This window comes from Myxine glutinosa, chromosome 12, assembly GCF_964187855.1.
Source record: "Myxine glutinosa chromosome 12, kmMyxGlut1.1, whole genome shotgun sequence".
Classification (NCBI taxonomy): domain Eukaryota; kingdom Metazoa; phylum Chordata; class Myxini; order Myxiniformes; family Myxinidae; genus Myxine; species Myxine glutinosa.
This window is the reverse complement of record NC_136272.1, coordinates 77,521,172-77,548,364: the sequence shown is the minus strand read 5'-3', so window position 1 is coordinate 77,548,364 and position 27,193 is coordinate 77,521,172. Positions and strand designations below refer to the sequence as shown.

The following is a 27,193-nucleotide window of genomic DNA, read 5'->3' as shown; positions in this document are numbered from 1 at the left end:
TCTGCATAGGTAGGTGTCCGGCTGTCATGATAGCGAATCTAGATGTAATAAGTTCTGTAGCCCGAATGTCAGATTAAGCTTGTATCTTTGTCCCCGCCACAAGAGGGTGGGGCATTCTAATTAGTACAGGAATTATGGGTAAAATTCCCTTGTGTGTCGTTTCCTCTGTGCGAATCCTAGTGTCCCTTATGGCAATACATCCCATGGACATTAGATAGGCCCATCAGCGCACCACACATTAAATAATTCCCCAGCCACCACAATGACTTTGGAAGAGCCAACAGGCAGCAGCCACGCAGTACGCCACCATGGGCGCCAAACATCGTGCCAGGCAGGCTGGGAGCCACGCCCAGGAGAACGTATAATTGGTCGGGCAAGGGAAAAAAGCTTCCCCGTGATTGGAGGGGTAAGAAAGGTAAAGGAGCGGCACACTGATTGGCCACCGACCGTTGACACCTCGGCCAATCAGTGCGGAGGGCACAAAACGACTACTTAGAAGCAGGTCGCTGATTGAAGGACAAGCGCCGGTGACGTCGGAAGGCGTGAAAGACCACCAAGAAACGAGGCACTGGTTGGGAGAGAGGAGGGCTGACGTCACATCGCGAGTGACAAAAATGACTCGCTTGCCGGCATTTGCTCTCTTCCCTCTCTTCTCTTCCCTTGGCCTCTTGCTCCTGACTTTCCCTTCGCGCTGGGCCTTCTCTTGCTTCAGACCTGGTGGAGGAAAGAGCAGTTTGAAAGATGGTTGAGAGAAGGAACGCCGTCGATTCTCTTCCTTGCGTTGGTGTGTGAACGACGAGCGAGGCTTGCGTTGGAGCGCTGACGAGCGGGTGCGCCGAGGGCCACTCCGCGCTAAAGACCAGGCAGTACACGCCAACCGGAGCTGTTAGTGTAGGTCGTTGTGTTATTTAGTGAACGGTTCATATAGAATCTGGAAACTTGTGATTTTTTACTTTCTATAATCACACTGAACACAAAACAACCTGTTTCCAATTTTTAAATTTATGTCCAGTGGCAAAATTCAAGATGGCCGCCAGCATATACCGAAAAAGCAATAAATCGTTATATTTGAACCAACGTATTCAATATATGCACAATGATAAGCTTATTATGGACATGCTTTTGATTACAATATATTTGTATCTACATATGGTTGTATGAAATAGACTGTCTTCAATGTTTTCATTCATATCCATTGACAACATCCAAGATGGCGTCCACCAAATTTCGAAAAAATACGATATTTTTATATCTGAACCATTTATTTACGTACATGTATAATGATAAGCTAAGGACATTTTTGTGATTACAATATATTCTTTTCTACCAAGTATGTTACTTCTTTAAGAAGTTTTCAATGTTTTCATTAATGTCGTAGAATAAGTCCAAGATGGTGGCCACCATATACAGAAAAATCAAACCATTTATCAACATACTTGTGTTATGGAAATTTACCTAGGCATGTTATGTATCTAACAATCATGGGGAAAACAAAATGGTGTTCATACACATATCAAATTGGATGCTCAATTATACATGTATCCGGATGCTAGTTATCTGCCACGTTATTAGTCATCACTGTCGCTGTCATCATCATCATCACTCTCTGTCTCCTCATTTGCAACATTAGTGCATGATCCTTCAGCACCTTCACACTTGCAAAGCTTTGTGCATGACAGATTATTGGTCTTGCAAGAACACCGTCCACTGCATTTGCTGGCAATACATGAACACTTCACGAGGCCGACGACAGCCTCTGGTACCGGTAGAACTTTCGACGTCACAGGAACACAACGTCCGTCATCTAGTTGTTTCCATCCCAACGATACTGGATCTAGAAGACTTGGAACAGCTACTGTGTCCTGCACCCAAATGTTAGCTTGGAAGTGTGCTCGCAGAATGTGTTCAGTTATGGATCCTTGAGTTGGAGGTAGTTTCTCTACACCCTGGTTGCCCTTGAGTTGCTTGAACATATGCCACCGGAGTGCTTTAGCTGATTCATAACCAGGTTTGAAGAGCTGACACACGAACTTTTCACAACTAGCCAACACCTCCGGAGATGGATACACACCAACACCAAGCCCAGCTAGTGCATGGATTACGTCATCACTAGCCTTCATGAAGGATTTGAAGCAAGTAGGCTTTCCCTTTCCCTGGATGTGGCCAGTGGTATCACATCCAGTGAGCGCGTGGAATCCTGGCAAAGCTGCTGCACGTTCTGCGCCAATGGCCATGTAGATAGGTTTGAGTTTAATCTTCCGTCGCCGAGTGTGATAGGAGTTACAATTGTCGATCGAAACGCAGCCACTGGTGATTTTGGGTCATACAGGAGTTGCCGATTAGATTTGTGGGCTTGTACTATTTGCTGAGAGACGATTGACGCAGATCTATTAAACTCTTGTGCATGAGCTTCAGTTTTAACTGTAGTTGTACCTTTCGTGATCCAAAGCACCATGCTGTGGAGCTCCTGTGGCACTACGCAATGCTCACTATTTTCGAGTGTTCCGGTGAAAACCCACGGGTCTTTCTTTGTTTCCTGGATCAATTTACGTAGGACTCTGCTTGCTTCAAATAACTTCTTCATGTCATCGTCTGTGTTGTTCTTGACAGCTTCATCAACTGCAGAATTTTGTGCAGCTTTGGAATGTATCAGTGTAGGCTTCTTCGGTAATGGTGTGAACTGAACGAGATTAACATTTTCCTCGATATTTTGTCGTAGCCACCTCCGCTCGGACTTGGCGTTAGAAAACTTCGAGACATACTGGATGTTGTATTGTTCCATCTTCGATAAGTATAGCTTTTCTGCTTCGTCCATTGGAATAAATTCTCCCTCGTTGATGCGATCTTGTATTTCGGCAAAGAATTCAATTTCAGCCGTGATGTGGTGTACTGTCGGCCCACTGGCATCTGTGTTGCAGCAGTCAGCTGTCTTAGGGCATGATCCACTGTCTGCAGCATTTCCCTGCTTTAGAAACTGCCACTGTTCGGTGATGCACTTCTTGTGGTAGACAATATCACGTGACAGCGCATCATTGTCAGATAGGACAGTGGCATAGTTAACCTTCCATTCTTGGTTGTTGGAGTGGTGTACTATGTCCTTTATCTGCTTTCCAATATTTGCTGATTGACATTCGTGCAAGGGACCTTGTATTTTACCTTGACAGAAGAAACATTCTGTTTTGTCATATGCAGTTAACTGTGATCGGGTGTACTTTTTTGACACTGGCTCTTCGTCCGTTGCACTAAGTGTTGATGAAGCAGTTGGTCTCCCCACGGTTCGGCTACTAAGGAGAGTAACATCGGATGTTGCACACGCTCGGTTGTAGCGCTTTTCATCACGTATTATATGTTCTTTATTTGTGCTCATAGCATAGCACGTTCTGTGCCACACAATATGTTTGTCACATAAATCTTGTGCTGTCAATTGTCCAATTTTTTCGTTGAGTGCAATAAAGTCAGTGTTTCCAAACTGCGCTCTCAAACGAACCGCTGTTAGAAATTTGTCATACGTTGATTGCTTTTGGGACTGTGGGGGTTCCTTTAATTGTTCTTCTTTTGAAGTTTGACATTTGATGCGCAGCTTGAAATTTAGTTCGGTACGTGCCCTTTTCTCCAGAGGTTCCGCTTCGGATGCCATTATTTACCTGCAAGTAGAAAAGAAAATACATGTTTAGAAATGGACACTTCATAAGCTGGTCAACTCTGATTTCATGGCAGATTGCACCCATGCATCCATTCCTGTGGTTACATTATTATGGCTCATGCCATGCAGTCTTCCATAGAACGATCAGGACAGATTTATTTTGCTGAAAAACAAATATACATAATCATTATTATAACCCAAATATTTGTGTACCGTTCATTGGGTATTTATATGGGTGTGCCATGCCATATGGCACCAATTATACCTCATATTGGATGATTATTCACTTTATGCTTTGTGTTATTGATGATACTAGGACGTGCCCGTACGTGGGTGCCCGTTCCTTGCCCAAAAAAAAAAAAAAAAAAAAAAAAATGTCTTCGCCCATGCATGCATGGGCGTGCCCATGGGCCCATGGGCGTGCCCGTAAGTGCGTGATGTGACCGTACAATGAATGTATCGTCCCGACGCCGCAGCTCGGATGGCGCTGCAGTTAATCGGGCCTGTATCGGCAGAGTTATTATAAACGTGTACTACAATCGATCGTACCTTACAGCGTCTGCTCGCCACGTTCAGCATCAGTACGTCGTCACTATGACTATCCGTAAGTCCGGAAGTGACGTCCTCATTTGACTGTCCGGAAGGTCGCATATCGCAGTTACGATGAATCGCAAATTAGTTTTAATTAGTTTTAAAACATAGTTTAACGCCAACATAGTTTGCCAACGTGAAATAAATGAATACGCTCTCAAATGTGCCGTCCGAGGCAGAGTCTGTTCGCCACGTTCGGCACACGTGATAGCTCGCTGCTCTCTGATTGGTTGAATCGTTTTTTGGACATAGCTCGGTAACTACTTCTCCGATTAATATGAAACCTTGAAAAGGCACATCCTCAGGTCCCCAGCAATATATCTGGCAAGTTTCAATTAGATCGGACCCGTGGTTGTCGAGAAACAGCGGTCACAGACACACAGACACACACAGATTACTGGAATTATAGATAGATAAGTACTTCAATGAATTCAGTGACCAAAAAAACCTATACAACGATATACTGGACAACTATATCCATTACAAATGTCCAAAATAGTTGGCGATTAAGCGATTATCATGTTAAATGGCCGCCATCTTGGATTTAGTGCTTATCCATGCTGGAAAAAATTGGAAACAGGTGGTTTTGAGTCCTATGTGATCTAAAGAAGTCAATAAGTACCAGTTTCAAGATTCTATATGAAAGTTTCACTCCCCTGTTAATTGCAACATAACCGCATACACTATGTGTCGGATGATGCGCTCGAGCCAGACGATCCATCATACTGTCAGACGGAGATAAGCTCGCATCCACAAACGCAAACACGACGATTCTTTTATTTTACTTATTTCCCCTGTGCTTGTATGTGAAGTGAGGTGTGCGGGATCCCGATTTAGGATTTAGTTTTTATCACCGCGTTTCCCTGTCCCGATATTTATTTTGAAACCCTTCTATTATTTTCCATTTTATTCCAAATCCCGTGTTCGTGTGAGATTAATTTGCAGGGTTGAAGACTGCTCGGATCGCGTCAGGTAGATTCCCGCTTCTTCCTCTTCCCCTTCTTCCTCCCGTGCTTGCATAGTCAAATCCACAATTGATCGTCACTTCGGAGTTAAAGCTCGTTCAGGCTATCCGCGATCCCACGGTCTTAACCGAGGGCATTCGCATGACAATACATACATACATACATACATACATACATATGTATACATACGACAAACACTGTTCGAGATGGCTTTTCCCTACGAGCTACGTCGTAAAAAGTACAGATATACTGAACAAAAGACTTCAGGTATATCGATCAAAATACTACAGGTATAATCTATCAAAAACTGCAGGTATATTGATCAAAACCTACAGGTATATCGATCAAAACACTGCAGGTATACCGATCAAAACTACAGGTATATCGATCAAAAACTACAGGTATACTATAATAAAAAACGAGGAATATTGATCAAAACACGACAGGTGTATAAATAAAAAAACTAGAGAAATACTGATCAAAAGACTTAAGGTATACCAATCAAAAAACTACAGGTCTAATCGATCTAAACACTACAGGTATATCGATCAAAAAACTTCAGGTATATCGATCAAACAACTACATGGTACACAGCCATGTCTGCTGCGTTAAGGACGCTTCAGTAGGAAGACTTCTCTACTGGGATCAAATAGTTTGTTGACAGATGGACGAAGTTCATTGAATAGGAAAGAGATTATGGAAAATAACATGACAAGAATAGTTTCACAATTGTACCATCCATTATGTAGGTGGGACGACAAAACTTATTGAATGACCCTCATACAGACAAGTGCATAACAACATGCGCAGAAGCCTTCATTTACATGGCTGGAAAAAAAGATTCCAGTACTTGGAAAATCATTACATTGGACAACCTATCATTATCATCATTTACTGTGAACATTCATCATCGTCGTCATCATCACAACCGTGGCCTCACGGATTGTTGTTGCGCCTTGCTTGCGTTTTCTCCGGGCAAATAGACCCAGTAGTGCCCTTCTCCTCTCAGGAACAAGTGGGGGCAGAAATTGGGAGTTATGCGGATAACCTGCCCCTCTCTTCATCAAAAGACACCACGTGGTCCTTACCACCCACCAACTCATGTTACTAGGTGGAGCATCCATCTTAACATCCATCCAAAGAATGACGCACCTTGTGCTGGAACAACCTGGCTATGAAGCACCAATCCGACGGTTTATACGCACGTCGGGATCCAAACCCAGACTAGCCGGTTCAAAGGTAAGCGTGCTACCTCGACACCATCCTGTTGGACAGGTGTGAACATCAAAAATAAACGATGGGAGACGGGTCCTCCATCTTAACATCCTTCGGATGGATGACGCACACATGGATGGATCGTCCTGCGTGCAAAACAACAGGATGACAGGTCGTGATTCGAACCCAGGTGAGACAGCTCAGAGGCGAGTGTGCAAATCGCTAAGCCAGCTAACACTCAACCTTAACAGGAGCCTTTAAACATTGCTCAAATGTTTAACAACGTTATACAAATTTTGCGTGTTAGTTGGGTACACTATCCTGCTACCCCTGACTATCCTGCTATCCTGCTATCCTGCTATCCTGCTCCTGCTTCCTATCCTTTCTGACAACATGGACCAACTTCTATCCACTCATCCCAACTCTCTCTTCCTCATATGTGGTGACTTCAACTGTCATCATGCCACCTGGTTGGGTGTGGGTTCCTCTCTCACTAGTCATGGCACCTCAGCAAAGGACTTCTGTGACTCACTGGGATTGACACAATCTGTCAATTTCCCGACCCGGATCTCAGCCAATGGAGTATCTTCTCTTCTAGACTTGGTTATGACAAACTTCCCTGCTAATGTCTGCTGCTCTTCTTCTGCTCCAATCGGTTCTTCTGATCATGTACTTGTCAAAGTGGACATCTCTCTGGCCATTCTCAGAGAGCCTCCTCAGCGTCGACGAGTCTGGCATTTCACTCAGGCCGACTGGGACGGTCTTCAAGCAGCCATCAATCGTCTGGATTGGTCTCCCATCTCCACTGCCTCTGACATCAATTCTTCCTGGGAATTCTTCCAAAGCAAACTGATCTCCCTCATGCACAGATTTATCCCATCTCGCCTTCAATTGTCTTACCCTTCCTCCCGTCCATGGTACACTGAATCTTGTGGTGAGGCTGTTGCCCTGAAACAACTTGCCTTTGCCTCTTGGAAGGCTAATCCAACTGAAGGAAATCTCAGTTCCTTCCACCAAGCTCGGAACAAGTGTGTGTCTACCCTCAGGAGTGCCAGGAAGCACTATCTCTCCTCACTCAAGAATGAACTCTCAAACCTGTCTCCTTCCTCCAAATCCTGGTGGCGTCTGGTCAAATCCGTTTCTGGTGTTTGTTCCCCCTCCATCCCCTCCCTTACCTCAAATGGCCACACAGTTGACATCGCACGTGACAAAGCCGAATGCCTCAACTCTGTGTTCGCCTCGAAATCCTTAGTCCCAAACCCATCTCTCTCTGTTCCCACCTTTCCCAGTCGAACCCAAATGCTCCTGGACTCTGTGTCCTTCTCTCCTGACAAGGTGGAGGAGTTTTTGTCAAACCTCGACTCTGATTCTGCAACTGGACCAGACGGCATCAGCCCACGGGTCCTAAAATCCTGCTCTGCCGCTCTATCTCACCCTCTCTCTGTTCTTTTCACCCTATCTTTTGCTCAAGGTCATCTGCCAGCATCCTGGAAATCAGCTAACATTACCGCTTTACACAAAAAAGGTGCAAAAACAGATCCTTGCAACTACAGACCAATCAGCCTGCTCCCAATTATCAGCAAAGTCATGGAATCCATCATTGCTTCGGATATGAAATCTTTCCTCTTCTCCAATGGCTTGATCTCTGATCATCAATTTGGTTTCAGACCAGGTCACTCTACTCTGGACATGCTGCTTCTGCTGTCTCAACAATGGATGGAGGTCCTGAATGCCAAACAGGAAATCAGAGCTGTCTCCCTTGACATATCAAGGGCCTTTGATACGGTCTGGCACCCAGCTCTGCTCACCAAACTCTCCTCCTATGGTATCCATGGAAATCTCCATGCATGGCTTGCGGACTTCCTCTCTGGTCGTAGTCAACGTGTGGCCCTGAATGGATTTCTCTCATCTCCCCTTCCTGTTCAGGCTGGAGTTCCCCAAGGAAGTGTGCTGGGCCCTGTGCTTTTTCTGGTCTTTATCAATGATCTCTCTGACTCTCTGGAAAATCCTCTCTATCTCTTTGCTGATGACTCCACTCTCTGCCGCTCCATTCCTCTTCCCTCAGATAGGCAGTCTGCAGCCTCCTCACTCTCTGAAGACCTGGACAAAATCACAGACTGGTCAAACAAGTGGAACATGTCTTTCAATCCTGCCAAATCTCACTCTCTTACTATGTCTCTCCGGAAAGATCGACTGGACAACCCTCCCATCTACTTTCTCAACAATCCTCTCCAAGAAGTTCTGTCACTCAAGCTTTTGGGTCTCACTATCTGCCATGATCTTTCTTGGGAAAACCACATTTCCAAGCTGGCCTCCAAAGCCAGTCGCCGACTGGGCATCCTCCGTCGTGCGAAGTCCTTCCTCGGCACACCTGAGCTCCTCACCACATACAAGGCTTTCATCCGCAGCTCAATGGAATACTGTTCTCCCCTATGGGCTGGTGCTCCTGCCTCACACCTGGCTCGGCTTCACGCTGTTGAAACCAAAGCTTTCAAAATCATTGGAATCTCCCGCGATGAAGCTATCTCTGAGGGCCTTTCACTCACTCACCGCAGGCAGGTGGGTGGTCTTTCTGTCTTCTACCGACTCCTCTCCGGCCTTGCTCCCCCAGCTCTCTCCGTGCTCTGTCCCCCAAATATTCCTACAGGTCGCACAAGATCTGCCAGCAACCCTCTGATGGTTAAACTGCCGAAATCTCGGCTCTCTGCTCACCTTCACTCTTTCATTCCTCTTTTCTCCCGCCTGTGGAACAAACTCCCACACTCCCTTCAATCCCTCTCCTCCCTCCAGGTCTTTAAAACAGCTGTTCACCACCATCTCTTATCTTCCCCCATCCATAACCTTGATCTTTTCTACCCCCACTAATTCACCCCAGATCCACCTTTTTGAAATTCCAACTTATTTCCTGGAAATCCTGGCAGTGTCCATATGTTTATACCTCTCCCACCCCCCCCCCTTCACATGCCTCCCCCCCTTCACATGCCTCCCCCCTTCACATGCCTCCCCCCCAAAGCCCTCTCCCTCCCACAGATCTCTCGATGTCTCCATGTCTCTCGGTCCCTGCTCTCAAATGTTGTGTTTGTGTCCTTCCCCCTCTCTCCCCATCTTGTCTACCGCTCCCGATGTTATTTGTTTTATGTGTCTGTTTGTCTTTCTGTGTGATTAATTTTCGCTCTTTCACGAGCCTCGATCTTGTATACAAAAAAAAAAAAAAAAAAAAAAAACCCCAAACCATGAATGACCTGCTCAAATCACATCAGATAAGAAAAAAAAACCTCGAAGGGGCCAGGCCATGCATTTATTACTATGAAGAAACATGGAAATGGGGAGTTGGGAGTGGGAGGCGGGAGAGCGGGTGAGGAGAAGAAGAATCACTTATAAAATAAAAAAAATACTCGTATCCGGATCCAGATCTTCACCAAAATCGCATCGATTAGTCCTTGTCAAACACCCAACCGGTCCACCAAGGTCCGTCCCAATCCATCCAAAACTATTTGAAATATGTTCACAGGCAAACAGACATACATGGGTGAAAACAACTTCATCCACCTTTGCTCAAGCTAACGACTTCATTTATTTGGGGAGAGGAGTGAGGATGAGAAAAATATGGAAGGCTCAAGGACAAGATTCCCTGAAAGCCTTTGTACGAAGGTCTTCCCAAAAATCTGGAAGGCTTAGGGACAAGATTCCCTGAAAGCATTTGTACGAAGGTCTTCCCAAAAATGTGGAAGGCTCAGGGACAAGATTCCCTGAATGCATTTGTACAAATGTCATCCTAAAAATGTGGAAGACTCAGGGACAAGATTCCCTGAATGCCTTTGTATGAAGGTCTTCCCAAAAATGTGGAAGACTCAGGGACAAGATTCCCTGAAAGCCTTTGTACAAATGTCATCCCAAAAATGTGGAAGACTCAGGGACAAGATTCCCTGAATGCCTTTGTATGAAGGTCTTCCCAAAAATGTGGAAGACTCAGGGACAAGATTCCCTGAATGCCTTTGTACGAAGGTCTTCCCAAAAATGTGGAAGGCTCAGGGACAAGATTCCCTGAAAGCCTTTGTACATAGGTCATCCCAAAAATCTGGAAGGCTTAGGGACAAGATTCCCTGAAAGCATTTGTACGAAGGTCTTCCCAAAAATCTGGAAGGCTTAGGGACAAGATTCCCTGAAAGCATTTGTACGAAGGTCTTCCAAAAAATGTGGAAGGCTCAGGGACAAGATTCCCTGAATGCATTTGTACAAATGTCATCCTAAAAATGTGGAAGACTCAGGGACAAGATTCCCTGAATGCCTTTGTATGAAGGTCTTCCCAAAAATGTGGAAGACTCAGGGACAAGATTCCCTGAAAGCCTTTGTACAAATGTCATCCCAAAAATGTGGAAGACTCAGGGACAAGATTCCATGAAAGCCTTTGTACAAATGTCATCCCAAAAATGTGGAAGACTCAGGGACAAGATTCCCTGAATGCCTTTGTACGAAGGTCTTCCCAAAAATGTGGAAGGCTCAGGGACAAGATTCCCTGAAAGCCTTTGTACATAGGTCATCCCAAAAATGTATAAGGCTCAGGGACAAGATTCCCTGAATGCCTTTGTACGAAGGTCTTCCCAAAAATGTGGAAGGCTCAGGGACAAGATTCCCTGAAAGCCTTTGTACATAGGTCATCCCAAAAATGTATAAGGCTCAGGGACAAGATTCCCTGAAAGCCTTTGTATGAAGGTCTTCCCAAAAATGTGGAAGGCTCAGGGACAAGATTCCCTGAAAGCATTTGTACAAAGGTCATCCCTAAAATGTGGAAGACTCAGGGAAAGGATGAAAAGTGTGAGAGGCCTACCTGAAAGATGTATTTTAAACAAATGGCTTCTTGCTCCATGGTTTTGGTGTGAATTTGAACAAGATAACGTCTAACTTTGGGGGAGGGTTTGGGCGGATCAGGGACAATATATAATGTGAAAATATATTCACAAGAACAAACAGAACTGAAGGGAGGAATAAAAGATAGATGAAGCAAGCAGTTGCAATAACTCTTCAAACAGCACGTTTAGTACAGGCCAATTAAACAACGTTCATCCTTTTCTTGTGACTCAGGATTGACAGCTCATGCTAATAACTGTAGACTACGGATTTTTATGTTAAGAAAATAGGCCTTTTATGTTTTGAAAAGTGGGAATTTTTTTTTTTTATGTGAAAAAATCCCGAAATATTTTTTTCCCCCGTTTTATTCATTTTTTATTATTACCAAGTTTTTCAGAAATCAGTCAAAAAAAGAACAAAAAATGGTAAGCTTTTTCCTGCACAACATTAAGCACTCTGGGCTAGTAAACAGGTAAAAATGACGTTCAGGTACCTTTATTGCAACCGCATTGTTTGATAAGTAGAGGACTAGAAGAAATTGACAAGACCCTTTTAGGAACGGTTAAAGTAGGTGTTTGAAATCATTATCTTGGTAATGTTCTCCTTGGTGAGGCGGTGTCGGCGGTCGGTGAGGACGTTTCTGTAGACGGAGAAGGACCTTTCCACGTCGACGCTGACGATGGGGCAGTACCTCAAGAGGGGGATGTCAGCAAGCTTGACTCCAGCCGGCACACCAACCTCAGATCCGTGCTGATCTCCATCCAGGATCAAAGCCACTGTCCTCAGCACACCAATGTCGGGATTGCGCTGCAGCACCGCCTTGAACTTGGTGAGCAGGATCTCCTTACGGCAGCCTCGGATCTTTTCGAGCTCCTCCTTGGCCTGATCAAGGAGCTGGAAGGCCTTGGCCAGCTCCATGCCGGCCTCCTCCAGCTGCTTAAGGATCTTCGGGATGAACGACACGTGGGCATTTAAGAAGACCAAACTGAGCTTGATGTCCGCCTTTCCGAACAGGTCCTTGGCACTCCGGATTGCCATTGCGTCGTCATCGTTCAGCTGGTCCACAATGTCCTTGACGGCCTCGAAGTGCTCGGCGTAAAACACCGCGGCGTCGATCCACGTCCCCCACCGAGTCAGAATGGGCTCTGGGGGGAGAGAAAGATTGGGCTGCTGCTCCTTCCAAAAGACAACACGCGACGGGGCTTTGACAAACACCTTCTTCGTCATGGCAATCAGGTCGTTGACGTCCTTGAACATTTCTCGGACTGTCTCGCAGACACGGTGGAGCGCGTGGGCAACGCAAGTCACATGCAGCAAGTCCGGGAAGAGTTCCTTCAGGGCATGGCCGGCCTTGATCATATAGGCCGCGGCGTCGCTGACGAGGACCTTGAGGCACTCCGGCTTGAAATCAGGCCAAAGATAGCGCAGCCTGTCATTGACTGCACGCACGATCTCCCCGGAGTTGGTCTTCTCCAGAAACATGCACTGGACGAGGTGGGGACGAAAGTACCCCTCCTTGGACAAGCGTCCCGCGATGATGTTGGCCACATATCGACCTGCCGAATCGGTCGTCTCGTCGACGGACAGCCAGATGGGCTGCTGTCCGAGGTCGGCACGGATCCCCGCCAAGGCCTCGTCGTAGCACTTGTCGAGGTAGTGCTTTCAAATCCAGCTTTCATCGGGGATCTGGAGAGTGATGTGCTTCTCCAGGAACGACCGGAGGGCAGGGTTTTCCAATTTCGACCATGGGATGCCAGCGGCCAGCATGGCCTGGCACAGCTCCTGAGCCACGACGTCGCACTTGTGCCTCTTTCCGCCACCAAAGTCCTCCATGGTGGCTTGCGTGACCATCCTCTTCTTCTTCAAGGCCAAATTGCTCTTGTGGCGGTCTCCTCGGACATGTTGGGCCAGCTCAGACTTCTGCTTCGCCCGGAAAGTCTTTTCACAAGCTCGACAGAAAGCCGTGTCACTCGACACGTACTTGAAGGTGGCCCCATCGGCGCCAGCGTTGAATTCCTTCAGCCACTTGTCACGAAGAGCAGCACTCATCTTGATAGGAGACTTGTTCACACTTTGTGTACACTCTCTCACTGTAGTACACCGCCTCACTGCTGTACACGCTGGGGACGCAACGCACGCAAGTGGACGCAACGTTTTGTTTTTGAGATCGATCGCAGTTAAAAATTTCGATCGCAGTTAAAAATTTCGATCGCAGTTTAAAATTTCGAAAAATTCCCCAATTTTTTTTAGCGTTGCCAGACATTTTCGACCAAAAAGGGCATTTTATTTTATTTTTCCCGAAAAAGGGCGAAATTCTTTTTTTCTCCGAAAATAGCAAAATAATTTTTTTGCACGCAAAAAAGCCGTTTTATGTGAAAAAATATTTTTTTAATTTTTTCACATAAAAATCCGATGTGTACTAATAAGTCATGAAAATGACCAAGTGGGATCAGAGAAGGCAGAACATTCCATCGAATTGCACATCACTTAAAATAGATTATATTTAAGGTTCAGAAACAGTGCTTTTGTGAAAGCGCATTCGCCAACACAAGGGAAGAAATGCCGACACATCAGCATATGCCACAGAAGCAAAGCAAAAAATAATTGGTAAGTACATAATACGAGCGAGGTACCTGTGCCACGCACAGGTGGGATGCCAAAAGCAAACAGACAATGTGGAAACGGCAAATGTCAAAGCATGAACCAATAAATTCCACATTTCTGTGCCACTTTCAGTCGAACGTCAGGCATGGACAGCTGGTTCGTGAAAGACTTGGGAAAAGAAAATATTGCAGATAAATGTTTCTCGACCAAGTCAAGGTGGAATCTGCAAATGACACAGGTGGAAACCCTCACATCATTTCCTCATTCTCCTTTAAACTCGAGCTGTGTTTTCATTCCAAACAGCATCATTCCATTCACAAATTAATACGATAACATTAATATAACAAAATACAATGTTACAAGCACTCGTGATGTCAACAAAATATAGACGCGTTTCTCACGTGATAACCAATACAGACAAATCTGCCGCGAGAAAGGGTGGATATGAAATGCTTCGAACAGATGGAAAATCAAAATGATAATTGTATCGAGAAATTTCTCAAACCTCCCACACACCTTGGGATGGATAAAAGAGGCGTCGTTCGGGTGGAAACTCAAAATCACAATTGTATTGAGAAATTATCAAACCAGCGAAAATTTCTGCTGAACACGTGATTTTGGGTGCATGGAGGTTATGTTTTCCCCCCTGTCTGCTTGTCTGTCTGTGAACAAGATATCTCAAAAAGTTGTGGACGGATTCGGACGAAATTTGGCAGATATATAGCGTATGTGACAAGGACGAAATGATTAGATTTTGGCGAAGATCCGGATGCGGATCCGGCTACTAAAATTTTTAAAAGTGATTCTTCACCATTGGGAGATGGGGCCAAAAACTATATAAAGCGGAATATCTTAAAAAGTTGTGGACGGATTTGGACGAAATGATTAGATTTTGGTGAAGATCTGGATCCGGATCCGGCTGCAAGAATTTTTAAGTGATTCTTCACCATTGGGAGATAGGGCCAAAAACTATATAAAGCGGATTATCTCAAAAAGTTGTGGATGGATTTGGACGAAATGATTAGATTTTGGTGAAGATCCGGATCCGGATCCAGCTACTAGAATTTTAAAGTGATTCTTCACCATTGGGAGATAGGGCCAAAAACTATATAAAGCGGAATATCTCAAAAAGTTGTGGACGGATTTGGACGAAATGATTAGATTTTGGTGAAGATCCAGATCTGGATCCGGCTACTAGAATTTTTAAAGTGATTCTTCACCATTGGGAGATGGGGACAAAGACAATATATAGCAGGATATCTCAAAAAGTTGTGGACGGATTTGGACGAAATAATTAGATTTTGGTGAAGATCCAGATCTGGATCCGGCTACTAGAAATTTTAAAGTAATTCTTCACCATTGGGAGATAGGGCCAAAAACTATATAAAGCAGGATATCTCAAAAAGTTGTGGACGGATTTGGACGAAATGATTAGATTTTGGTGAAGATTCGGATCCTGATCCGGCTGCAAGAATTTTAAAGTGATTCTTCACCATTGGGAGATAGGGCCAAAAACTATATAAAGCGGGATATCTCAAAAAGTTGTTGACGGATTTGGACGAAATGATTAGATTTTGGTGAAGATTCGGATCCTGATCCGGCTGCAAGAATTTTAAAGTGATTCTTCACCATTGGGAGATAGGGCCAAAAACTATATAAAGCGGGATATCTCAAAAAGTTGTGGACGGATTTGGACGAAATGATTAGATTTTGGTGAAGATTCGGATCCTGATCCGGCTGCAAGAATTTTAAAGTGATTCTTCAACATTGGGAGATAGGGCCAAAAACTATACACAAAGAATTAAGTTAAGCACCCCTACACAAAGAATTAAGTTAAGCACCCCTAATATATATTGGTCCCTCCAATGTTGGGACGACAAATTGCGAAGATGGTCCCTCCAATAGCCAATCTGGATGAATTGGAACGTGCATTACATCGGGAATGGAACAACCTGCCACAGCAACGCATACGACGGCTTACAGGGTCTATGAGACGTAGGGTTGAGTCAGTGATCCGATCACGTGGGTCCTACACACGTTATTGACACAAAGATCGCTAGAGGTCTTCTCAGAACAATGACTGTACGTTAGAAAACATAAACGTCATCCACACTGTCCGTGATGGACCTATAGCTCCATACTTAAATTGAGGTGAAAATATGCCTAAAATTCCCAAAAAATTTCACCTTAAATTATTCAGAATAAAATATTGAAAACGGCATGATTGTTATGTTTTTATGTGACCATAATATCACTTCTCCAGAAAATATAGCAATATCATGGGTATATTACACTGTTTTGACGACAACAAACTTGTAATGTGCGAGGTTGTAAAAAAACTGGGGGGGTGCTTAACTTAATTCTTTGTGTATATTGTTGCGAATATGGAATTTGGCCTCCATATCCGCTTGTAAATATTCCCCTATTTTCCCCAATACTCCCCAACTATCCCCAATCCCCCATTCCCTAGTCCCATTGTCTGTAAACAACAATCAGTAGAGCCGACCTTCCCCTTATTCCCCCATTAAATGTCGTGCCCAGGTCCACCGCACCACACGTAGACAACTTTCGGACATCTTGCTAGTTATTCTTAGTCTATGTCAGTTAAGGCCTCGTTTCCATTAATTATGACTCTTCGTTGCACCAGAATGTGATTATATGGCATCAGTAGTGAGTTTAGGACCTTTTCCATACCTCCTTCCATCTTCTTCCCCAACAATTACAACAACAACAGAGGAGATGGCGGCGGCGCGGGGGAGGATGCGTCCTCACACCGGCTCGGCGCTCCACGGGGTTACCAGAGGGGCTGGCTGTCAGCTCCTCGTCAAGGGCGGAGCCTGGTAACCCCCCCGCACCCAATCAGAAGGGCGGACCGATTCCATCTGGGGCGGAGCTAACGAGCCGAGGGCGTGTCACTCCCCGCCGGATATACGTGGCGACTTAGCGGACGTGCCGAGAGATGCGCCCCCAGCTGGAGAAAGAGGTACCTGCGAGCGCTGAGTCAGATGCGCCCCGCCTGAGAAAGAACGTTGCCTGCGATCGCTGAGAGAGAAAGACCCGCCTGAGAAAGAACGTCCCCTCCGAGCGCTGTGACCTCCCCGCATCTCTGGACCGGACTGTACCCTGCTTTGAGCCAAGAGTGCACCTTGAGCCATCGCTATCTGCCTTTCCTCGCCATCAATCCCCGTGTGAGTCAGCCGTTGTCCCGTTTACCTGTCGTCTGTCCGGGGTCAATATAAGAGTGTGTCTAAGTGCCTGTCTTCCTGTGATATACCTCTAGCCCCTGTAATCTAACCTTTCCGTACGAATATAATTGAGAATCGAAACATTGGTGTCTGTCATTATAATCCAGCCGGGTGTCTTCTTTTCCTTTATTGATCCAGCGTAGCGCGGCTCCGTCAACGTCGAGTATAATCGGGTAATTTGTGCGGACACGACGGCCATTCCGCTCGGCCCACCTTAACATCAAAGTCGTGTCTGTAACAATTGGTGTCGAGGAGTGAGATTCGGACCCGGGACTAAATTAGTTAGGCCCAAATTTTGGGAGGGAAAATCGATTCGGAGCGCGTACTGCGCTCGACAAAATCGATCCGGAGCGCGGTCCCGCGGTTACTGCGCTCGACGAAATTATAACAGCAAAATTTGGATTTGTGTTACGAAACTCGAATTTTGAAGGTCGCGCTATGGCGGATCAAGACGGCTGGGGTCCGGTAGGGGAGAGTGAAGCAGGGTCGGTCCAGGACCAAATTGAGACACGTGAGGAGAGCGAAACAGCGAGGGTAGCAAGCACGCAAAATGGCGCCTCGCTGGTCACCGCGCCGGCGACCGTGGCAGCGCCCCCGGTGGATTGGAACTTGTTTTTTATACAAATGAAGGCCCTTATGGCCCAGAATAATGAAGAAATGGCAAACAGAATGGGGAACCGGATGGATGCTCAGGGTGAGCGATTGGAGGGCCAAATGGGGGTAATGAGGGATGAAGCGAGGGCTCGGAGTGAGCAATTGGGGGTAATGGGAAACCAAATGGGGGTAATGAGGGACGAAGCGAGGGGTACCAGTGAGGGATTAGACAATAATTTTAAGGGATTAGACAATAATTTTAAGGGATTAGACATGAAATTTGAGAAATTAGACGATAGATTAGGGGAAATACAGGAGGGGTTAACGGGGGTAGAAAACAGAATGGCCGCTCAAGAGAATCAAATGGAAGGGATGCAAAAAGGGTTAGAGGGGTTAGAAAACACCATGGAAGGCAAATTGAGGGACATGAGGGACCAAGCGGAAAGGGAAGTTCACCAAATGGGGCAGCAGATAGAGGGGGTCAGAATGGGGGTAGAAACCAAACTGGATGCTCACAGGGAGGAAATGGAGCAGATGAGGGTGGCATCTGGGCAGGAGATGCAAGTGATGGGAGAGGAGATCAGAAGAGGAGTGAGTGAGGAGGTCGGAGGAGTGCGCGAGGAGGTGAGGCACTGTAAGGAGCGCATGGAGAAAGAGGTGAGAAAGGGGACTGTAAAATTGCAAGGTGGTATAGAGGAGTTGACGCTGGGAGTAGAACAACTGACAGTGGGACAAAAGGAGTTGGGGGACCAGGTAAAGAAGAACACAGCGGTAATAGAGGGTTTAAAATCGACACAGAAGGAGATGAAAAAGGACGTAGGGGTAATTAAAAAAGAGTGTCAGACGGTACATGAGGACCTGACGAGGAAAATGGACAAGGTGGTAGAGGTAATGGAGGTCAAAGAGCGGGAGGTGCGGGAGCACATAGAAAAAAATAAAGTGGAGTTAGAGGAAGAACTTAAAGGGGCGCACGAAGAGATGAAGGAGATGAAGCAAAAATTAGAAGAAGTGGAAGAAGGGGTGAGCGAAATTAAGAAGCGACGGAGAGAGGATAAGAAAGAGATAAAGGAGGAAGTAAAAGAATTGGTCCAAAGTCTGTGTTCGGATCGTGATGATGTGCTCATTAACCGGATGAGGGATTCGCAGGTGATGGAGGAGAAGCGAAGAGAAAGAGGACCCGGTGTAAGTGGTGACCAATATGGTCGTGCGTATGATGCGCCAGGTGATTTAATAAGCTTGGGGGTCGAGATAGACCCGGAAGTTCGTGAGAGGCCACGAGTGAGGTGTATGGCTGGTCCGGAGGGTATGGAACGAGAGGTGCGAGGTGTGGGTGAGCAAGGTTGTGGGAGTATGGAATGGGTAGCGGGTTGCGGAGGTGTGACCCATGCATCGACACCAACAGGGGTAGTTGTTGGAGGGACCGGGGAGGCACGAGAGCCCCTTGGGGGTAATGTACTGTGGGGGCCCGGCCGGTTCGGCCCCGCGCTGACCCCGCAAGGGGCGACGCACGGGGTCCGGCCGGCGGGCAACGACTCGCATACGAGGTGGTCCCACAAGGTCCCACTCGCGCCGTATGACGGCAAGAGTGATCTACGCGCGTACCTGGCGCAGTTCGACTGTGTGTGTAAGGGTAACGGATGGGGTGAGGACGAAGGTGGAGTACACCTGGTGGCCGCATTGCGCGGCGCGGCGGCGGAGGTGCTGACGGCTTTACCAGCGGGTGCTCTCACCCTGCCAGCCCTCCGCGACGCCCTAATTAATCGATTTGGAATAGAACAGCAGAGCGAGCTTGTTAAAGCTCAGCTCGCGCTGCGAAAGCGCAAGCCCCAGGAAGCCATCGGGGAACTTGCCCACGACATTCGCCGCGCAGTGGGGATCGCACATGCTAGCATGGCAGCGGATTCCCGGGAAAGCCTGGCGCTGGACCATTTTATCCAGGCCCTCCCGGATATTGAGCTCCGGCAACAGCTCGCCATGTGGCGCCCGCAGACTCTGAGCCAGGCGGCTGACGCTGCGGCCCGTTGGGAAGCAGCGAGGCCCCTGGCCCGGGGGGGCGAGCGTCTCGCAATGGCGGTCCGCCAGGTGGGACCCCCGATGGAGGGCGGACCCCTTAGGGGGCCCGCCCCCGACGTGGGTCCTGACCTGGCGGGCATGGTCCGGAGGCTGGTGGACCAGCGCCTGGCAGGACCTGGACCATGGCAGGCGGCCCCGGAGGTGGCCCGCGGTGGACCACGAGCGGGTAATCCAATTCGGACCTACAGGGGGGGGAATTTGGAATTCCGGAGGCAAGCACCTTACCAGGTGAGGTGCTATACCTGCAACCGCCTGGGTCACCTGGCGCGGCACTGTCGAAACGCGCGCCGGGATGATCCCCGGCAGTTGAGGTCCTCAACTCCGCCCAGGGGGGAGCGGGTTAGCCGACCCCAGACACCCCCCCGCCAGACCCCGGGAAACTAGAAGGTGTCGGGCACGTAGGGCGGTGTTCGGCAGCAGAGGATGGAGGAGAGCCCTCATTGACGCGACAGGTCATTTATTGTGGCCAAATTGGAACCGGTAGCCTGACAATTAGATGCAAAATTGCCGGCGTGGGGGTAGACGCCGTAGTGGACACAGGAGCTAGCGCCACGATCATCAGCCCTGTGGTCCTTGATTCGAGCGCAGGTGGCTGGGATAAGATCCAGCGCCTGCAAAATTATAGTTTGCAGCTTGCTACCGGGGTAACGGCCCCGATCATAGGGCGTGGTTCTGTGACCCTCAAGTTAGGGTCGGTAAGGAGGGAGATAGATGTTTGGGTGGCGGAGGTGTGCGACCCATGTTTAATAGGGTTGGACCTGTTGACTGCCAGCGGTTGTAAAATCGACTTGTGCCGGGGGATCCTGCAGGTGGGAGTAGAAGAGCTGCCGTTAGGGGGAGTGAGCACGGCCGAGAGAGCGGAGCTGGAGGCTTCCGAGGCCGTGACCATCCCCCCAAGGGCCGAGGCGATAGTGCCGGCCCGATGGGCAGCTCGCCCAACATGGCAGGAGTCCTGCGGCCTGGTCGAACCGGTGGCAGCGCAGTCCATACCGGGTTTAATCGTGGGCCGCACCCTTGTAAAAACGGACGGACCGGTAGTGGCCGTCCGAGTAATAAATATGAGTACAGAACCACGCACTATAGTAAGGGGCACGAGGGTAGCTGGCTGCACCCCCGTTGAGGAAGTCGCGACAGTGAGGGGCGAGAACGTCCAGCCGAGCCGACCCCGGGGGGAGCCTTCAATAACAAGTAGGAATTGGCCCGATCCCATTTGCGAGATGGTAAATCGTAGCAGCGTAGAGTTGGGAGGTACCCAGAGGGAGGCCTTACACAAACTGGTTGGGTCCCATTTGGACCTCTTCTCCCTGTCCACCGAGGATATTGGACGTACGGGCCTGGTGAAACATCAGATCCACACCGGTGAGGCCCGGCCTATTCGTCAGGCCGCCCGACGGCTCCCTTGGAGCAAGAGGGCGGAAGCTGACGAGCAGGTTGAAAAAATGCTCGACGCAGGTGTGATCGAGCCCTCGGGAAGTCCTTGGATGTCACCTGTTGTGCTGGTCAAAAAGAAGGATGGGACCACGCGGTTCTGCGTGGACTATCGCCAGCTAAACAACGTGACACTCAAGGACTCATATCCCCTGCCAAGGATTGATGACACCCTCGATGCCGTTGCGGGCTCAAATTGGTTCACAACTTTGGACCTCAAGAGTGGGTATTGGCAGGTGGAGATGGATAGGGCAGGGAAGGAGAAAACGGCATTTTCCACAGGTAAGGGACTGTATCAGTTTACTGTGATGCCGTTTGGTTTGTGTAACGCCCCCGCCACCTTTGAAAGATTGATGGAGCATGTACTAGGCGGCATGCCATGGCAGTCATGCCTGGTGTACCTGGATGACGTCCTGGTACATGCCCAAACGTTCCCCCAGGCAGTAGCTAATTTGGACCAGGTGTTCGGGTGCCTCAGACAGGCAGGGTTGAAGCTGAACCCGAGTAAGTGCACTTTGTTTGCAAGAGAGGTGGCCTATCTAGGTCACGTGATTGGCCGCGAGGGGGTAAAAACGGACCCAGACAAAATTAAAGCGGTAGAGGAGTGGCCCGCACCACGTACCATCAAAGAGGTGCGGGGATTTTTGGGACTCTGCTCCTACTACCGGCGCTTTGTGGCGAAATTTGCGGAGTTGGCCCGTCCCCTCCACCGGCTTACGGAGAAGGGGACGCGATTTAATTGGACACGGGAGTGCCACGAGGCCTTCCAAAAATTGAAGGGGTGTCTAACATCCGCACCCCTTCTAGCTTACCCCACTAGTGACGGGACATTTACCCTGGACACGGATGCGAGCCAGGAAGGATTGGGCGCAGTTTTGTCTCAGACACAGGAGGGCGTGGAGAGAGTGATTGGTTATTATAGTCGGGCCTTAAGTAGGCCCGAGAGAAATTATTGCGTCACTCGCAAAGAGTTATTGGCTATGCTGGCTGCCATGAACCATTTCCACCCGTACTTGTACGGGCGGAAATTTTTGGTTAGAACTGACCATTCCTCCTTGCAATGGCTCCTTCGGTTCAAGGAACCGGAGGGCCAAATTGCAAGGTGGTTGGAAAAGTTGCAGCAGTACGATTTTGATGTGGCCCATAGGGCCGGGAAGGCCCATGGTAATGCGGACGCACTCTCTCGGCGTCCTTGTCTGGGAGAAAACTGCAAATTTTGTGCGAGACACGAGGAGAGGGAACAATTGGGCGATTCGGACCCGACCCTCGTTGTCCGGGCAACCCGGGTGAGAGGGCCAATTTTGCCACTAACTGCAGATGAGGAATTCGGAACTTTGGCATGGAGCACGGCCCAGCAGGAGGATCCTGTCCTGGGGCCAGTGTTCAATTGGGTCAAATTGGGGCAAAGACCAAAGGGGGAAGAGGTCACCCCCCTCGGGGCACAAACAAAGGCATATTGGGCTCAGTGGCAGACCCTGGAATTGAAAGGCAACATCTTGTATCGCAAGTGGGTGGAGGTTCCCTCTGATCGAACTTCCTGGCTGGTGATAGTCCCTGACAAATTCAAGAACGTCATATTGCAACAGGTGCATGGTACCCGCTCCGGCGGCCATTTGGGCAGGACAAAGACAATATCTCGGGTCCGCCGGAGGTTCTATTGGGTGAATATGGGGCGCGACATACAGGACTGGTGTCGGAGATGCGACGCCTGTTCTGCCAAAAAGGGACCAGCACGGAGGATGAGGGCCCCCCTTCAATTACATCAGGTGGGGGCCCCCCTTGAGCGGGTGGCTATGGATATTCTAGGACCGCTGCCCCGCACCCGCCAAGGTAATAAGTATATCCTCGTTGTAATGGACTATTTCACCAAGTGGCCGGAGGCCTACGCCCTCCCCAACCAAGAAGCAGGGGTGGTATCGCAGGCCTTCGTGGAAGGATTTGTGTGCCGGCATGGGATTCCACAGGAGTTGCACACCGACCAGGGACGAAATTTTGAGAGCAAATTGCTAAAAGATGTGTGCAGTCTCCTGTCAATTCGGAAAACCAGAACAACGCCTTTAAGACCTCAATCTGACGGGATGGTGGAAAGATTCAATCGAACTCTAATCCAACAACTGGCACTGTTCACCGCCACCCGTCAGGATGACTGGGACGAACATCTCCCTTACTTGCTCATGGCCTACCGAACCAGCCAGCACGGGGCCACCGCATGCAGTCCAGCGTTGCTTATGTATGGGCGGGAGTTACGGGCTCCCGCCGACTTGCTATGCGGTCCCGTGCCAGACACAGTGGTTAACCCGCCGAGGGAGGGGTACGCACGTCACCTAGAGGAAGGCATGGAGCTAGTCCATGCCTTCGCCCGCCGCCAACTCCATCTGGCGGGGGAAAAGATGAAGCGCAGGTACGACGACCGGAGCCAGGGGAGTCAATACGCTCCGGGGATGAAGATTTGGTTCTTTAATCCCCGGAGGCAGAAGGGAAGGTGCCCAAAACTCACCTCCCCCTGGCAAGGCCCAGGAGTCGTCCTGTCGCAAATCTGTGACGTGGTCATTAAGATCAAAATGGGGCCACGAGCCCTCCCTCGGATCGTCCACGCCGACCGGATAAGACCTTACACCGGCGAGCAGGCGCCCCCGTGGATTGCCTCGGCTTTAGATGCCAAGGCGGGACCCAGTACCTCTGAATAAGGGGGGCTTATTAGTGCCAGAGGACTGGGGGGATTGAGGAGCGATGTGCCCGGTGGGTAAGAGTGGCATCCCTGCCACCCTGCCCAAGGAGGGGGCAAAGGAGCAATAGCTTATGGGGTGATGGCAGTGAAAACTAGCCCGGGTGGGTTAGGTTATATTGATAGGGCCCTAGAAGATGACAGTAGGTGACGTTAAGATTAGTTAGTGACTGATACCTGTAGTGGGGACGCAGGTAGATTAGTATGGATGATAATGACGTGGGAGCGCAATAGTTTAAAGGGACGACTGGGAAGCGCAAGTTTCAGAAGGGCGTAGTTAGCTGAGATGATGCCGTGTGTGTGAGAATTGAACAGGTGTGATTGCACAGGTGTGCAACTGGACAGGTGTGTGGAGCAGTGTGCGAGTAATGAGTGTTGTGGATCAGCGCGAATGCGCTTGGGGAGAGAAGGGTGCAGGTGGCACCAGGTGTGAGAGCACAGGTGTGCAGGTACAGGTGTGTGGAGAGAGTTGGAGTGAGTGGTACGGAGTGGTGTGCATGGTGCGAAGGTGTGGATGGGGGAAGAGTGGACCCTTTTCACGAGTACCCGGGGCGGGTAGTGTAAGTGTTAGGTAGAGGGTACAGGTAAATTGTGGTTGGATATTGGCATCTGTGGTGCGGTTGCAGAATGGTGTTGTGGATGGGTGCATTAGTGTTGTGGAAATGGCGGGGCGTGTAGCCTGTTAGGGTGTGTAGTTGGTTGGACACTCCACCACTGTGAGGATGTCGGCCAGGTGAGGCCGCAGGTGGGCTCTGGGAGCCGGTAGAGTTGTGGATGGGGCCCGAGGATCCGGAGGATGGACCCGGGTAGCCCAGTGCCAGAGAGGGCACCGAGTGGGGAGAGTGCCAGAGGGCCTTCCCCTGGTAGTTAGGTTAGGGTAAGGAGCAGGTAAGCTCGGAGGCAACTGCAGTGGTGGAGGTGTGCAGGTGGGTAGACCCACTGGGAGAGGTACACGTCGCAGCCCAGAAATTGTACGAGGGCACCGGGAGATGAATCGGGGGAGTGAGACCCCAAATTGAAGAGCACCACAGTTTGGCCAATGGGAATTGGTTTTTAGAACCCATAGTGTAAGAGGGCCAATGGTTTGGCCGGAGAAAGACCCCGGGTAGTGTAAAGTTGTTAAAGTCACTTAGGAAATAGTTAGGATTGATGAACCTGTCGCACCATACGCAGCCACTTACCTGTGGTGATGATGATGACTCCACACCTGTGTTTTCTTTGTTTTGTTGCAGGAAATGAGAATTGCTGTGTGGATTGGTGAGACGCATCACGACGTGGATGAGACATTGGGGTGATTCCATCTCTCCCTCCCTAGGAGGGACTGATGATGAATTGGTAATGGCAAATTTTGATGTTGAGTTGAAAATGGCAAATTTTGATGAGAGTTGAAAATGGCAAATTTGATTGGTTAGGAGGGAGAGAAGACGAATTTGGTTTATGGGAGGAACGGGGAAGACAGTAGGGATGTTTGTTGATTTGTAAAGTAGATGTTTATGGGTAGTGTTGTGTTTTGTGGATGCAGTAAGGGGTAAGGGAGGGGCCATGTAGGTTACCTGGTGGGGGGGGGGCGTACGATAGGAACGTACCTGTCTCACCTGGTTCCCATGTGCCCCCAGTGTGCATTACCTTGCATTGCGTGCACTTTTGCGCCCTTACCACCTTACTCACTTGTCTGCTTCTTTTGTCTCCCACCTCCGAGGATCTGGCTTTGGGGTAGAGAGAGAGGAGAGAGAGGTGCTGGCTGCGCAGTTGTGGGCCTGCACTTTCGCTGTTTGCTGCCGGGATCGATACACCATATGGACCGCAATGTTTGTGGCCACCCACAATGGACCGCAGTTCGTTTGCGGCCAAGCACCACCCGGGGATGGACCTATGGGTCAACGTGGCACCTATGCCATACAGGTGAACCACTTTTAGTTAACACCAAGTGCACCACAAGAAGAGCAAGAGACACCTGCAGGGTTAGGGGTTGTCGAATTTATTTTTATTCCAATGAACAATGGTGACTGCACCGATTGGTGGTGGGGTGGTGCTTTTGATGCTCGGGAAGGGTGCTCTGCACGTTATTAAAGGCCGTCGGCCACAGAGCACTCGTGGGTTGGTGTATCGATGTTGGCAAGCGCGCTCTCTCTATGCATAACATCTGCATGTGTTCCTCCAAAAACAGGTCCTGGATCGTAGTGTAAATAGCAGCGTAGTCGTGTAAATAATGCTCCCTACCGGCTGTATGTTTAGTTTGCGAATTCTTTCCGGATTCGGTTATCCTGTGGGTGTGTTTCTGTGAGGAGAAGGGTGCAACGTCGCAGGGGGACATATTTACTCATTTGTGAATATCTGTAAAATTGTCGCACTCAGGGTAGAGTTAATAGTAGAGGGAACTACATTGCGTGCCACACTAAAGTAGGTAAAAATTTATCGGGTCGGGACGCCCCGAGGGTAGAGAAGGGTGCAATGTTGCGAATATGGAATTTGGCCTCCATATCCGCTTGTAAATATTCCCCTATTTTCCCCAATACTCCCCAACTATCCCCAATCCCCCATTCCCTAGTCCCATTGTCTGTAAACAACAATCAGTAGAGCCGACCTTCCCCTTATTCCCCCATTAAATGTCGTGCCCAGGTCCACCGCACCACACGTAGACAACTTTCGGACATCTTGCTAGTTATTCTTAGTCTATGTCAGTTAAGGCCTCGTTTCCATTAATTATGACTCTTCGTTGCACCAGAATGTGATTATATGGCATCAGTAGTGAGTTTAGGACCTTTTCCATACCTCCTTCCATCTTCTTCCCCAACAATTACAACAACAACAGAGGAGATGGCGGCGGCGCGGGGGAGGATGCATCCTCACACCGGCTCGGCGCTCCACGGGGTTACCAGAGGGGCTGGCTGTCAGCTCCTCGTCAAGGGCGGAGCCTGGTAACCCCCCCGCACCCAATCAGAAGGGCGGACCGATTCCATCTGGGGCGGAGCTAACGAGCCGAGGGCGTGTCACTCCCCGCCGGATATACGTGGCGACTTAGCGGACGTGCCGAGAGATGCGCCCCCAGCTGGAGAAAGAGGTACCTGCGAGCGCTGAGTCAGATGCGCCCCGCCTGAGAAAGAACGTTGCCTGCGATCGCTGAGAGAGAAAGACCCGCCTGAGAAAGAACGTCCCCTCCGAGCGCTGTGACCTCCCCGCATCTCTAGACCGGACTGTACCCTGCTTTGAGCCAAGAGTGCACCTTGAGCCATCGCTATCTGCCTTTCCTCGCCATCAATCC

At 48.9% G+C, this 27,193-nt stretch overlaps 1 protein-coding gene across 2 annotated transcripts in view; it reads right to left on the bottom strand.

The window, feature by feature from the left end:
• Positions 1-989: 989 nt before the first annotated feature.
• LOC144888355 (uncharacterized) overlaps positions 990-27,193 on the bottom strand; it is a 69,999-nt gene continuing 43,795 nt past the window's right edge. The window contains exons 3-4 of one of the 2 annotated variants that reach the window (XM_078766042.1): positions 13,896-14,089; positions 990-3,644 (exon numbers count right to left, since the gene is read on the bottom strand). In XM_078766042.1, coding sequence (XP_078622168.1) covers positions 2,117-3,637 — 1,521 coding nt within the window. In that variant the 5' untranslated portion in view covers positions 3,638-3,644; positions 13,896-14,089 and the 3' untranslated portion in view covers positions 990-2,116. The remainder of the gene's footprint in view (positions 3,645-13,895; positions 14,090-27,193) is intronic. The other variant, XR_013620947.1, reaches the window with a different exon arrangement.